At 40.8% G+C, this 14,528-nt stretch overlaps 1 protein-coding gene across 1 annotated transcript; it reads left to right on the top strand.

Annotated features, from left to right (window-relative positions):
* The first annotated feature begins 1,727 nt into the window (after nucleotides 1–1,727).
* On the top strand, nucleotides 1,728–13,218 carry LOC137268445 (uncharacterized). The gene is made up of 5 exons (XM_067803012.1): nucleotides 1,728–1,869; nucleotides 7,415–7,589; nucleotides 8,125–8,267; nucleotides 8,721–9,672; nucleotides 10,005–13,218. Exons 1-5 carry the CDS (start codon nucleotides 1,827–1,829, stop codon nucleotides 10,318–10,320), a joined length of 1,629 nt encoding a protein of 542 aa, XP_067659113.1. The 5' UTR covers nucleotides 1,728–1,826; the 3' UTR covers nucleotides 10,321–13,218.
* The last annotated feature ends 1,310 nt before the right edge of the window (nucleotides 13,219–14,528 follow it).

The raw sequence follows: 14,528 nt of genomic DNA, 5'->3' as shown, positions 1-14,528 counted from the left end.
ACTTGACCTGTGACCAGCTCGACTTTCAGTGGAACAACAGAGATGAAACAGAGCTGGAGCAAGGAGTGCTGTAAGCATGCAGTGGAGGTTATACTGAGAGTTACAAGGCTTACTGTGAGGTGCAGAATGAGACTAAAATAAAGTATAAAACATTACGAAGATTCTGTCATTCTACCATATAAAAATAGCTAGGGTTCTTACACATGTTCCATTTGTTGTCTACAGTATGTATTTACATGGAAATGATGTGATCCAAGTTACTAACTCAATACGATGTTCATAAAGTACACTTTTAAGACTATACATATACTGATTTTAACAAAAAACTTCAGAATTCATGTTTGTAAATAAATTTTTGAATTAGTATTGTAGACACTTTAAGGGTATATCAGTCAATCAATGCTTTATAGCACGAAAGGCCATAGGCCAATATACAAAAGAGTTACATGCATATGTCAATATAGAAATATGCATGGGCAGAACAGAAATATAATTCAGTTAGCAATACAAAGTTTGGTGTAATATCAAAGCATGGTGTATATAAAAGGCAATGTGAAATTGGGTAGTAGGATTTCTGCAAGATAAAAGCTTCTTAAAGTCATGTGAGGAAGAATATGCCATTCCTTCGTTATACTTGTAATATAGGTATCAGTGATTGGTTTAAGGAAATCTTTCATTTGATTTCAGGGCATTTGTAATGGCAAGCACGACAGACACCAATAATCTACGTAAAAATATCTCTAACTGAATTGAGGACACCTTTAGTTGAATTGAATAGACCTCAAGATACCTTTAATTGATTTCTAATACAGTTATGTACACTATGACTCTTGTTTGCGGATATCTTAAACTAATTTAGAGATATCACGAATAGGTTCGTGATATCGCTATAATATATTGAGATATAAGTATTTCTTTTTTGGATATGAGAAACTGATTACAACAGTGTAAGATATCTTCAGTTAATTACAGAAATCTTTAAAACATCATTGATAAACTTGATAAATTGAAGAAATCTTCAATTTGTTTATAAATGTGAAATCGGCTTATCGAATGGTGGATTGTGTACAGAATCCAAGACAATGACATGCGCTAGGTCCGAGAATGTCTACGTTATCGGACATCACCCATACTAACCGTTATCATACAAACAACCGCCCCATCCAGTGTGTGAAATAGCCACTGGGCCGCAAGCAGGGATGGTCAAAAAACAGTTGGACCACTAAATCTCCACAGTCACTGGCCCGAATGGCTGGTGGATTTTCATGGGGCAATTTAGCAACTTGTTAAGTTATAATACACTTTACGGTTATGGGCAGAAAAACCGTTCATCATATTCGAAGCTTAGTGATGAAACCCGTGTCTACATTCATATATTGTACTATTGAATTATTTTATTGATAGTAAATATCAGGCATAGTTAGCCAGACCGCCTAGGAATATTTGGAAGTTATTTCGCACACTGCCCGCATCCCAAACGTGGGTCAGTCGTAGGATTAAATATTCCTTGATTCAAAGGCATGACCCATTTGGGGTCATTATCAAGCAGACATTGAGTTCATTTCCATGCAAAAAACAATAATATGTATGAATAAAGGCTATACACTTCCATGCATGTAGAAGTAGTATCCGAGACATGTACAACGTATCAGTGTACGCCTCGGCACATTTAGCTACACTAGTGTGTACGACTGGGCAGGAGACGGAAGGAAGACTCGAGTTCCTGTACACCATGCAGGCGTCGTCTCTCGCCATCAGCGCACAACTCGTCACGCCTGACCCAAACACGCACGTCTCGCAGCCGGGACTTGAGACAGTGTTAGAACATGCTGCGATTAACGATTTTGGTTCTTGTTTCTTTTGGAATAGGTGAGTGTCATTTTTCTGTGCTTAAATATTTACTATCCATCGATAAGTTACAAATACAGGTTATGAGTGTACAGTTTTAGAAATAGGAATGAGAATATGTTTTAGAAATAGGATTCAAAACATCAGTCATCATGGATCGTGATTTTTATATTTATTATGAAATATAAGCACAATTTAACGTGACGTCTTTCTTCAAGCTTATTTTAGATCATAGCCTTGTAGTAAGAAGAAAGGAAAATGTGTGGACACAGTTCTAAAAAACTGTAGTATCAAATCAGCAGCAGGATTCTTTGGAACAAGTCTGTCTATTAGATGAATACATGTTTGTCAATACCCCATTTTAACTTGGATAAGCTTGTATAAAGTACTGTTCACTAGAATGCAAGGTTCACGGTCATTCTACCACTGACCAGTTTGCCAATGAGATGACCCAAACAGAAAACAGATAACCCACTGTTTCATCTAAGAACGTGCTTTACAGGCATAATGTATATGTGCTCAACAAATATAATCTACACGTTCTTCACACATGGTATAAACGTGCGACACGGATATAACTTACACGTGCTCAACAGATATAATCTACACGTTCTTCACACAAATGGTGAACACGTGTTACACGGATATAACTTACACGTGCGCAACAGAGAGAATGTACACTTTATTCACAGATATAGGGCACATGTTCTTCACAGCTGCCGATATAACGGACACGATCTTCACACACAATGTGTACACGTGATCAACAGCTATACATCTACAGGTTCTTAAGTGACATAATGTACACGTGCTCAACCAGCATAGTGTAAGTGTCCTTTCAAAAACAAACTATACACGTATTTAGTCTCTGATTACCTATAATTTTAATTTTTAATTTTAATTACAAATAAACCCTTTTAAATTGGAAAGGAGATTGAGAACCCGGAGAAACCTAGACTTCAGCATTGCAGGGAGAGCTTTGCTGTAGGTAAAATAAAATGGTTCACGGCTGTGAGACAGACTGGTACTTTACATACATAGTTTACAAGGTCTCTGCAGAAATAATGTATACGTGCTTTACTGACCTAAACAACACGTTTTCAAACAAATACTGTACACGTGCTTTACTCACCTAAACAACACGTTTTCAAACAAATAATGTGTACGTGCTTTACCGACCTAAACAACACGTTTTCAAACAAATAATGTATAATGTATAGACACTATACACGCGTGCTTCACAGACAGTTTCCACGTTTTGTAGGATCGGGAAGGAATATGGCAGAACAGACAGTAACATCGACCACTAACGGTTTCTAACCTTTGTTGACACCAACATACACAGTTATTACTAGCCAAACAGCCTGGACCTTTACTTCGCACGTTCACTGAGCTTCTACTCCGATCAGTGTACAATCCATCCATGTAATGTGTATACTGTAGGGTTCTATAGATCCGGTATCAACTGCCACCGTAAGGAGCTACACAACCAAGTAGATATGTCAGAAATGTCCGTACTTCCGTTTGGTACTTCAAGGACAGATACTTCTGTGTTTCACAGTTGATACCCTGTTTGATTCTGTAGTGAAATAAAGTGGATAAGAAAAATAGATATCAAAGTAAATTGTTAACTATGTAGGTTATCTAGTGAAAAAACACGACAAAATGAAAAACAAAACGCTTAAAAACCACCAGTGCAATACACTCATGCTTGAAATAATTACTGAAGCGTCGACGGCTATTTGTTTTCTTATTTCAAACAGTTTTTCTCAACCGTATATACGTCAGTCAAGAATAGGTCTATCAGTGAATCTCGCTGTCGTGGCGCTTAAGGAATATTCAAGAATATATGGTTTGTGGAAAAGCCAGTAAAGAAAATATTTATCTCCAACACTGTTTATCCATCCACCAGTCGATTTCAGTCATATATACGCCCGTCCAGACAGGTCGTGAGAATCAGGCGGCAACAGATGTGATGACATGATTCATTTCGCCCTTGGAACAGCCGCCCAAATTGTCAGTCTGTACTTCCTGGTGTACGAACGGTGGAGTTTGTGCCTACTGTTGTAGGAACAGTGACAGTATGAGCTTCCTGTTGTAGGAACAGTGTCAGTGTGTACTTCCTGTTGTACGAAAAGTGGAGTTTGTGCCTACTGTTGTAGGAAGAGTGTCAGTATGAGATTCCTGTTGTAGGAACAGTGTCAGTATGAGCTTCCTGTTGTAGGAACAGTGTCAGTATGAGCTTCCTGTTGTAGGAACAGTGTGTACTTCCTTGTGTGCGAACGGTAAGGTTTGTGTCTACTGTTGTAGGAACAGTGTCAGTATGAGCTTCCTGTTGTAGGAACAGTGTCAGTATGAGCTTCCAGTTGTAGGAACAGTGTTAGTATGAGCTTCCTGTTGTAGGAACAGTGTCACTATGAGCTTCCTGTTGTAGGAACAGTGTCAGTATGAGTTTCCTGTTGTAGGAAGAGTGACAGTATGAGCTTGCCTGCTGTAGGAACAGTGTCAGTATGAGCTTCCTGTTGTAGGAACAGTGTCAGTATGAGCTTCCAGTTGTAGGAACAGTGTCAGTATGAGCTTCCTGTTGTAGGAATAGTGTCAGTGTGTACTTCCTTGTGTACGAACGGTAAGGTTTGTGCCTACTGTTGTAGGAACAGTGTCAGTATGAGCTTCCTGTTGTAGGAACAGTGTCAGTATGAGCTGCCTGTTGTAGGAACAGTGTTAGTATGAGCTTCCTGTTGTAGGAACAGTGTTAGTATGAGCTTCCTGTTGTAGGAACAGTGTCAGTATGAGTTTCCTGTTGTAGAAAGAGTGACAGTATGAGCTTGCCTGCTGTAGGAACAGTGTCAGTGTGAGATTCCTGTTGTAGGAACAGTGTCAGTGTGTACTTCCTGGTGTACGAAAAGTGGAGTTTGTGCCTACTGTTGTAGGAAGAGTGTCAGTGTGAGATTCCTGTTGTAGGAACAGTGTCAGTATGAGCTTCCTGTTGTAGGAACAGTGTCAGTATGAGCTTCCTGTTGTAGGAACAGTGTGTACTTCCTTGTGTGCGAACGGTAAGGCTTGTGCCTACTGTTGTAGGAACAGTGTCAGTATGAGCTTCCTGTTGTAGGAACAGTGTCAGTATGAGCTTCCAGTTGTAGGAACAGTGTCAGTATGAGCTTCCTGTTGTAGGAACAGTGTCAGTGTGTACTTCCTGGTGTACGAACGGTAAGGTTTGTGCCTACTGTTGTAGGAACAGTGTCAGTATGAGCTTCCTGTTGTAGGAACAGTGTCAGTATGAGCTGCCTGTTGTAGGAACAGTGTCAGTATGAGTTTCCTGTTGTAGGAAGAGTGACAGTATGAGCTTCCCTGCTGTAGGAACAGTGTCAGTATGAGCTTCCTGTTGTAGGAACAGTGTCAGTATGAGCTGCCTGTTGTAGGAACAGTGTTAGTATGAGCTTCCTGTTGTAGGAACAGTGTCACTATGAGCTTCCTGTTGTAGGAACAGTGTCAGTATGAGTTTCCTGTTGTAGGAAGAGTGACAGTATGAGCTTCCCTGCTGTAGGAACAGTGTCAGTATGAGCTTCCTGTTGTAGGAACAGTGTCAGTATGAGCTTCCAGTTGTAGGAACAGTGTCAGTATGAGCTTCCTGTTGTAGGAATAGTGTCAGTGTGTACTTCCTTGTGTACGAACGGTAAGGTTTGTGCCTACTGTTGTAGGAACAGTGTCAGTATGAGCTTCCTGTTGTAGGAACAGTGTCAGTATGAGCTGCCTGTTGTAGGAACAGTGTTAGTATGAGCTTCCTGTTGTAGGAACAGTGTTAGTATGAGCTTCCTGTTGTAGGAACAGTGTCAGTATGAGTTTCCTGTTGTAGAAAGAGTGACAGTATGAGCTTGCCTGCTGTAGGAACAGTGTCAGTGTGAGATTCCTGTTGTAGGAACAGTGTCAGTGTGTACTTCCTGGTGTACGAAAAGTGGAGTTTGTGCCTACTGTTGTAGGAAGAGTGTCAGTATGAGATTCCTGTTGTAGGAACAGTGTCAGTATGAGCTTCCAGTTGTAGGAACAGTGTCAGTATGAGCTTCCTGTTGTAGGAACAGTGTCAGTGTGTACTTCCTGGTGTGCGAACGGTAAGGCTTGTGCCTACTGTTGTAGGAACAGTGTCACTATGAGCTTCCTGTTGTAGGAACAGTGTCAGTATGAGCTTCCAGTTGTAGGAACAGTGTCAGTGTGTACTTCCTGGTGTACGAACGGTAAGGTTTGTGCCTACTGTTGTAGGAACAGTGTCAGTATGAGCTTCCTGTTGTAGGAACAGTGTCAGTATGAGCTGCCTGTTGTAGGAACAGTGTTAGTATGAGCTTCCTGTTGTAGGAACAGTGTCACTATGAGCTTCCTGTTGTAGGAACAGTGTCAGTATGGGTTTCCTGTTGTAGGAAGAGTGACAGTATGAGCTTGCCTGCTGTAGGAACAGTGTCAGTATGAGCTTCCTGTTGTAGGAACAGTGTCAGTATGAACTTCCAGTTGTAGGAACAGTGTCAGTATGAGCTTCCTGTTGTAGGAATAGTGTCAGTGTGTACTTCCTTGTGTACGAACGGTAAGGTTTGTGCCTACTGTTGTAGGAACAGTGTCAGTATGAGCTTCCTGTTGTAGGAACAGTGTCAGTATGAGCTGCCTGTTGTAGGAACAGTGTCAATATGAGCTTCCTGTTGTAGGAACAGTGTTAGTATGAGCTTCCTGTTGTAGGAACAGTGTCAGTATGAGCTTCCTGTTGTAGGAACAGTGTCAGTATGAGTTTCCTGTTGTAGAAAGAGTGACAGTATGAGCTTGCCTGCTGTAGGAACAGTGTCAGTGTGAGATTCCTGTTGTAGGAACAGTGTCAGTGTGTACTTCCTGGTGTACGAAAAGTGGAGTTTGTGCCTACTGTTGTAGGAAGAGTGTCAGTATGAGATTCCTGTTGTAGGAACAGTGTCAGTATGAGCTTCCTGTTGTAGGAACAGTGTCAGTATGAGCTTCCAGTTGTAGGAACAGTGTCAGTATGAGCTTCCTGTTGTAGGAATAGTGTCAGTGTGTACTTCCTTGTGTACGAACGGTAAGGTTTGTGCCTACTGTTGTAGGAACAGTGTCAGTATGAGCTTCCTGTTGTAGGAACAGTGTCAGTATGAGCTTCCTGTTGTAGGAACAGTGTCAGTATGAGCTTCCTGTTGTAGGAACAGTGTTAGTATGAGCTTCCTGTTGTAGGAACAGTGTCAGTATGAGCTTCCTGTTGTTGGAACAGTGTCAGTATGAGTTTCCTGTTGTAGGAAGAGTGACAGTATGAGCTTGCCTGCTGTAGGAACAGTGTCAGTGTGAGATTCCTGTTGTAGGAACAGTGTCAGTATGGGCTTCCCGTTGTAGGAACAGTGTCAGTATGCGCTTCCTGTTGTAGGAGAGGTGTCAGTGTGTATGGCGGTATTAATGAGTTGAGGGCAGTTAATGGTACATATTGTCATTGTTTCCGTCTATTAGGTGTGAACAGTTGGCAATTTCAACAAACCTGAATCAGAATATAAAAAAACGACACATTTTTTATGTAGTTTCTTTATTACTATAGGTGTGCTTCATGGTCAGGACTGCAGCCTTCAGCTGGTACCACAAGTACCCATCATCCAGGTCGCCAGGGGAGAGAATGTCACTATCTTATGTGATGCAAGCTGCTATGGCCGACAGTCAGTCAGTCAGTTCGCTTGGTATGACCGACATAACCAACCAATCGGGATGTCTGGAAGGTAACAACATACGCGTGATTGGATTATACTCACCTGACCAAAGAGCCAAAGATGTGAGAATGTCTTCAGCAGGTGTCTGCAGGTTTTCTGAATTGACATCCAGTCCCAGAAATGTAGTTATCTTATTTGAAATCATATATCTAAAGGCCAGTAACAGATCTTAGAATATTCTTAAATACTGGAGCCAGAGAGATTATTGAGCCGTGCGTGCGTGCGTGTGTGCGTGTGTGCGTTAGCAAAATCAGAAGCAAACTACAACTGCCTAACATATGTTAGGGATTACGCTTCCTTAGTAAAGTAGAGATTCTAGTACTTCTGTTACGGTGAGTCACTTACAGGATAGTAACCCACGCTCTCAGAGTCGCCTACTTGCAAGCACACAAAGTGAGACATCTAACCCACTCAGTACTTTCCTAAGAAAGTGAAATCCCAGATATAACATGCATGTTACATTTGACGACTTTCCAAATGGCATTGTGTATTCAAACCACTATCTGTTTGCGCGTCGACTTAGCAAATGTCTCTTTTTATGCAGGGTATTTTCTGTACAGTATAGGCGTGGGATGTTTGCCCGTCTGATCCTGCTCAACATTGACTTCAGTGATACGGGGCGGTACACATGTGCAGGGCACGCTGACGTTGATGTGGTGCAGAAATATATCAACATCAGCGTGATAGGTAGGAACTATTGGTTAAACTTTAGTCTGATCTGAAGAAGACCAGGTTAGTAGATTTCTGTGATGCTTCAGGATCTTTCTGTTTCGACAATGTTACAAATGCTACCAACGAAGATCTGGGTTAGAACTGGTCTTCAGCAATGCCTCTGGTTACGGGATCTAACGGGACTGATGGGATCGGATGGTCAAGTCGACTTGGTTGACATGTCATCGCATCCCAACTGCTCACATCAATGCTCAGGCTGTTGATTCACAGACTGCAGCCATGTAGCTGGACTATTGCTGAGTTCGACGTTAGACAACAACCATCTAACGTTGCAAACACACTGAAATGTTGAAATGAAACAAGGTTAAACCTTGTAACAATACCAAGGCATTGTTTAGCAAAGTTGTCACTGTCATACTCTGTCTAGTCTTAATTGTATTGGCGATCTTGTCTGATATTGGTTTACAGAGAACGACTTCGAAGTTGTTGAATACATTGACGATGGACCTCGAAGGGGAGACGTGCGTGTTGATGAACCGTTCTTGCCTAGACGTCGGTCTGAAAGAGATGTTAGAAAAAGACGAGCATCAGGGGATGCAGACAGCACGACAATGCCCACTACAGACGGCACTGCAGCGATGACAACACAGGTAGGTGAGGGATCCGGAACTATGCCTGACGTCTCTACTAATACAAAGGACATGGCTGACGATCCAGCAGGAGGGGAGCCATCCACGAGTGGGTTAACAACAGCGACAGACCAATCACCTAGTGAAATTACCACAACTCCATTTTCAACCAGCAGTTCCTCAGGGAACACCCAAGACCACTCAACGGATGATAATACAGTACCAGTGACAGGGCGGTCATCAACTGGGTCATTATCTCCCTCACCTAACAGTTCCTCAGAAACCACCACTGGGCAAATTCAGGATATTACTAGTTCTTTATCATCAACAGCGGGAGGCAGACTACCAGCCAGTAAAACAACTATCCTGAGCACTTCAACAAATAAACCATCTACAAAGTCGCCATGCTGTACGGGCACACACACAAGGGATAAAACAGCCTTTGGGAAATACGGAGTTTTAGCATTTGCTCTGGCTCTAAGTGTAGCAATTCTTCTTTTGTACACACTCATCCTCCTGAATGTGATCATTCCACGATTCTGCAGAAACAGGCAGTCGGTCAGTTTCAGGGAAGCGCCAGACAACAAACATAAACAAAATGGTCCCTCTAGAATAGATGTTGTTGCCATGAAACCTTTGGAGACTGAACCCAGGCCAAACAGTCCGGACGATGGATTTACGACAGTGGATTTGGATGACAAAACTGATCCCAAACCTAATTCAAGTACGCCAGAAGACAAAGCAGCAGACACTCCAGCATCACCAAATTCTGATCCAGGGAGTCCATCCAAGTAAGTATTGCACATTTACACCTGCGACTTGCAGTATCCGTTTAAGTAAATATGACTACTCTCATCTTCCAGCAGCACACGAAGTATTAGATATTTAAATATGGTTCAGTATTTAAATTTGGTTCAATATTTTATTTACCTACATAACAAGTCTTCAGTGAATACCCTGGTGAACACCGTACCCTAAACATTCCAACCCTTCCCTGGTTTAAAGCATGTTGTACAGAATCCTTCTACTCAAATCCATAAATGATGTACATGAATTTTATCTTGTAATGTACATTTAAAATTCACAAGTTAGGTTCCTCCTATTGCCTGTCTTGATGTTTCAGGTTCGTGAGTACATTCCTGATTGGCCGGAAGCCTTCAGAAAGCAGCCCTCTTGGGGTGTATCTGCATGAAGGCAGGCCCGGGGACACAGTGCAGGTGATATCAGAGTCTGACGACAATAAGAAGACCTCAGATCCCAAGCCAGAACAGAACACAACTGGAGAAACAAAAGCTGAAGATGAAAAGGACATGGGAGGCCAGTCTGCCAAGGAAGATGTGGATACCAGTACTGATGTTGATACCAGCACTGACACGAAAGACACATCAGCCAGCAGCTCTGACCTGGGAGACTTGCCTTCAGCAGGGCCAAAGACCTGAGGTTCTCTGTGGAAAGTTTGGACTGTGTCAGCTTGCAACTTCTCACAGCTCATTTAGGGCAATCTGAAGCTTGACTAGAATGCTCTTTTCACATTCTCAACTTAATCCAAATTAAAGCTTTATGCAGCGAACTCATGTCATCAATCTTAAAAATATCAAAATATCAAATGTCCAGAACTATTTTGATGCTTGGGAACTAGTCATTTATTCTTATGTATAAAATGTTGGAGTTTTGTGGGGTTTGGGTGGGGCTGGGGTTCAGATTGAAATAGGGTAGGTCACCAAATAGTATCACAATCTGTAGGCAAGGCTCATCAAAATATTCAACATATTTGGGTAAGGTCATGATAGAATGGATACTTCATAATGAAAAGTATATTTGAATTGGTCTTTTCGGAATCATGAACAAGAAGAAAACGACATGGTCATCAAAACATAACTTAAAGGTTTCTTTGTATTTCATGTGTCCCATATGATACCATTGTCAAACTTAACATCATCAAACCATAAAACTCACAATGGGCATATCATTATTTATTCAACAAATCTTCATCATGCCCTGAGTGCTACATCATTACACTGGTCAATGGATCAGTAGTATCAATTTTCATTTTCATCTCCCTTGGGAGTATACATCCTAAGGTGCCTTGAGGGACAAGAAGGTTAACAATCTCATCTCATCCTACCTGGTATCCGTTCACACCTGGTGTATTGTTCTATATTACATCAACTTAAAACATTAATTGTTCAGGCAGTACACACATTTAAACTGCTGAGGCGGTTGGCTTTCAAATTACATGTATCAGAAGTCATTCTACTTGGGCAACTTGAAACTACACAGGTGTAGTTCTTTCAAGACATTTTAGCCTCATGAGTCATGCCAAATATCATAAATCTAATGAAGCATTTTGACTGAATTTATATTAATCAGTGATAGAGTGAGTGAGTAAAAGAGGTGAGTGAGCAGGTGGACAGGGAAGGTGAGTTAGAGGACCGGTGAATGGAAGATGCATGAGCAGTTGGGAAGGTGAGTGAATGAGTGAGTGAGTGAGTGAGTGAGTGAGTAAGTGAGTTAGGGGACAGGTGAATGGAAGATGCATGAATGATTGGGAACGTGAGTGAATGAGTGAGTAGTGGGAAGGCACGTTCAGGGACAGGTGAATGGAAGGTACAGGGGCTTGAGAGAAGGTGAGCATATGAATGAGCAGGTGATATGAGAGTGAGTTTAGTTTCATGCTGCATGTTTAGCAAGTTTCCAGCAACATCACAGTGGTGGGCACTAGGAATGGGCTTGTACCTATGTGGGGAATTGAACCTGGTCTTTAGGGTGGCAACCGTGTACTTTAACCACTTAGTAACAATTTGGATAGCTGCATCCAACCAGGAGATGAGAATACATCCATAATCTCTGTAGGAAAAAAGGAGATACGTTGTAAAAAGTTTCTTCTTGGATTGTACTTAATTGTAATATATATAAAGAATGTGTATAAACTCTCATCTTTCTGAAGTTATTTGTTGTATCTTAAACAGTTTAATAAAAATGTTAATAGAAATGAGAAGACAAGCACATGTTAAAATATACCATTCAAACAAAGTTGTTGATAATCCATTTTGCAAGCATACTACAAGCCAGTACAATTGCATTTAAGAAAAAGTGATATATATAATATATATCGACAGAGATGAATATTTCCAAAGGAATTGAATAACTAGTCACATTTACCTTTAATTTCTCCTCCTCCTGTTTCCTCCTTGTCTTCATTTCCATTTCATCACATTTGTAAATCCAATATAACCCTACATTTTTAAATAATATACTCGGAAAAATAAGTGAGGGATATTGGTATTTTTTTATTGACATTTTATCAGTGTGTCAGTGAATAAATATGTCATTATACACAATTTCAATTTTTACATATATCCTTAACTATCTTTGTCCAGTATATGTACAGAAATCCTCTAAATGATTGCTCACACAGCACACATTTGTGTGTTGAGTAGATATTTTCTTAATGTCCTCTGTATTTTTACATAGTTTAATTAATTAATTAATTAATTAACTAACTAATAGATAGATAGATATTTGATTACTCACTGTGGTTTCCATGACAACTATAAACAAAGATCTTCTTTTGACCAGTGGTCAGGGTCAATGCATAAATGTCTCTGCAGCCTACAGTGGGAGAACATTTTCACTGGTTAAAGCATACAAGTTTCATTTGTAACATATTATAAAGTTTTAAAGTCCCCACGTTAATTGCAGAAATGGGTCCTGTTTATTTCGGTCATGTACATATGAACACACAATGACAATGCATGATTAACTTGAAACTGGACAAGATCCAGGTTTCGCTGGAGTACAACTCCATATACATCACCTAAGTTTTGAAGATATGCCATAACATTATTGTCATGTGACTTTTATTTTTCCCCAAATTACGAAACAAAAAACAACCAACATGCTTTTTCCTTTTCCTTGTACATATATCTACAAACTGCTGGTTCCAGTGTTTAAGCATGTTTTTCAAAGTAATTTATTTGTAATTATTTACAGTGGCTATACTGCTTGTTTTTCTTTTTCTCTGTTTCACTCAATTTTTTCGAGAGTTGATATCTTAATACAGTATGTTCGAGAATTCAGATCATACACAGAAAATAGTTTCTTTGTTTTAGGCTTCGCATGCACAGACCCAACATGATCTTCACTTAAGGCATATATGGAGACAAATATTTCTTGAGGAAAAGAATACTTCATGACTGAAGATCCTATACTTATCTAGTTCAAAGTTGCAAATTTCTTCACACCAATGTACTTTTCAACTCTTTACCAAATTACACATGGCATGAGATTATTCCAAGATGGTTTTACATTTTGTTTCAATAAACTGATAAAATCTCTGCCGATCTTTCATTATCTGTGAATATTACTGAAAGATACTGGGGGTGCAGTGGGCAAGCTGGCTAAAGCACCAGGCTAGTGATCCAGTGAGGTTGAGGTGTCGGGATTGAGCCCACTGTGTGTAAAAAGCTTGGAGTCAACTTTGTCTGCAGACTCTTTCCATGATGTCAGAACCCTTAGAGTACAGTAATACACAACCCTGTGCACTTTAAAGAACCCACAAATCTATTGGTATTTGACCAGATGGTGGCCACATGAATGACTGCAAGCACCTAGTTGCTGGTACAGCAATGTGCAGTAAACTTGGACAAAGTACTGTGACTGTGTCCAAGTTAACCCAGCTGTAAACTGGGTACCTCGTAAGGATGAGAGCGCCACAATAAACATCCAGTGATCAAGGGAAGCATATAAGAGCACCTTGAGCAAGCACTTATTGCATGGATATGTGTGCTATATGCAATATCCTATAACATAATACATGTATAAAGAAGGTAAGAGTGAATGAATACAGCTTCTATGCTGCTAATGGCAATATTTCATCAATTTAATGGTATGGGACACCAGAAATGGGTTTCACACATTGTATCAACGTGGGATTCAAACCAGGTTCTTTGGCATGACAAGCGAACGCTATAACCACTAGTCCCTCACCCAGGATCTCACTTCTGCCAGGTAGGGGGTATGGGGAGAGTCTACTTTGGCCATATTTACTCAGGAAGAGGGTTGTAAGTGGAATAAATGAGAAAGTCCACCCTCAATCTTTACTCGTTATGCGCACAGAATATGTCATCAACTGCATAAGTGGAAGAATGGCTGTCACCAACAATTGCCTGGATGCCAGTTTAAGTAAACTTAGTCACTGTATTAGTATCACTCCTGCACTGACTCTAACAAACCCTAGATGGCGGTCGCATCATGTAACCTTTGGGCGACTTGCGGTCGTCCAATCAAATGCAATACGCTTCGGGGTTACTGTTGACATGGTTACCCTTACCTAATATTTCTGCAAGCTGACATCCTTGAATATTGCCAAAACACTTTTTTCAGGGACTGTCTGCTTACAGTTGTGACATACTCCATGTGCATCGCTTGCTAGAGATCGTGCGGAAAATAGCATTTGGAATCATTCGGGTACAATCGTTTTTAAGACATTAGGGAAGGGAGGGAAAGAGGGGAAAGACCACTTGGGCTGGTTGAATAGGTCGTGTGCGACCTGCAAGTGTGAAATTGAAACTTAGCTGCACACTCTTGTTGATTACCTGTTCTACCAGCAAATGGTCACCCCTAATAAGAAATAGCAACAAAATCG

Source organism: Haliotis asinina, chromosome 16 (assembly GCF_037392515.1).
Source record: "Haliotis asinina isolate JCU_RB_2024 chromosome 16, JCU_Hal_asi_v2, whole genome shotgun sequence".
Classification (NCBI taxonomy): domain Eukaryota; kingdom Metazoa; phylum Mollusca; class Gastropoda; order Lepetellida; family Haliotidae; genus Haliotis; species Haliotis asinina.
Note: the sequence above shows the minus strand (reverse complement) of the source record. Positions and strands in the feature narration are given on the sequence as shown.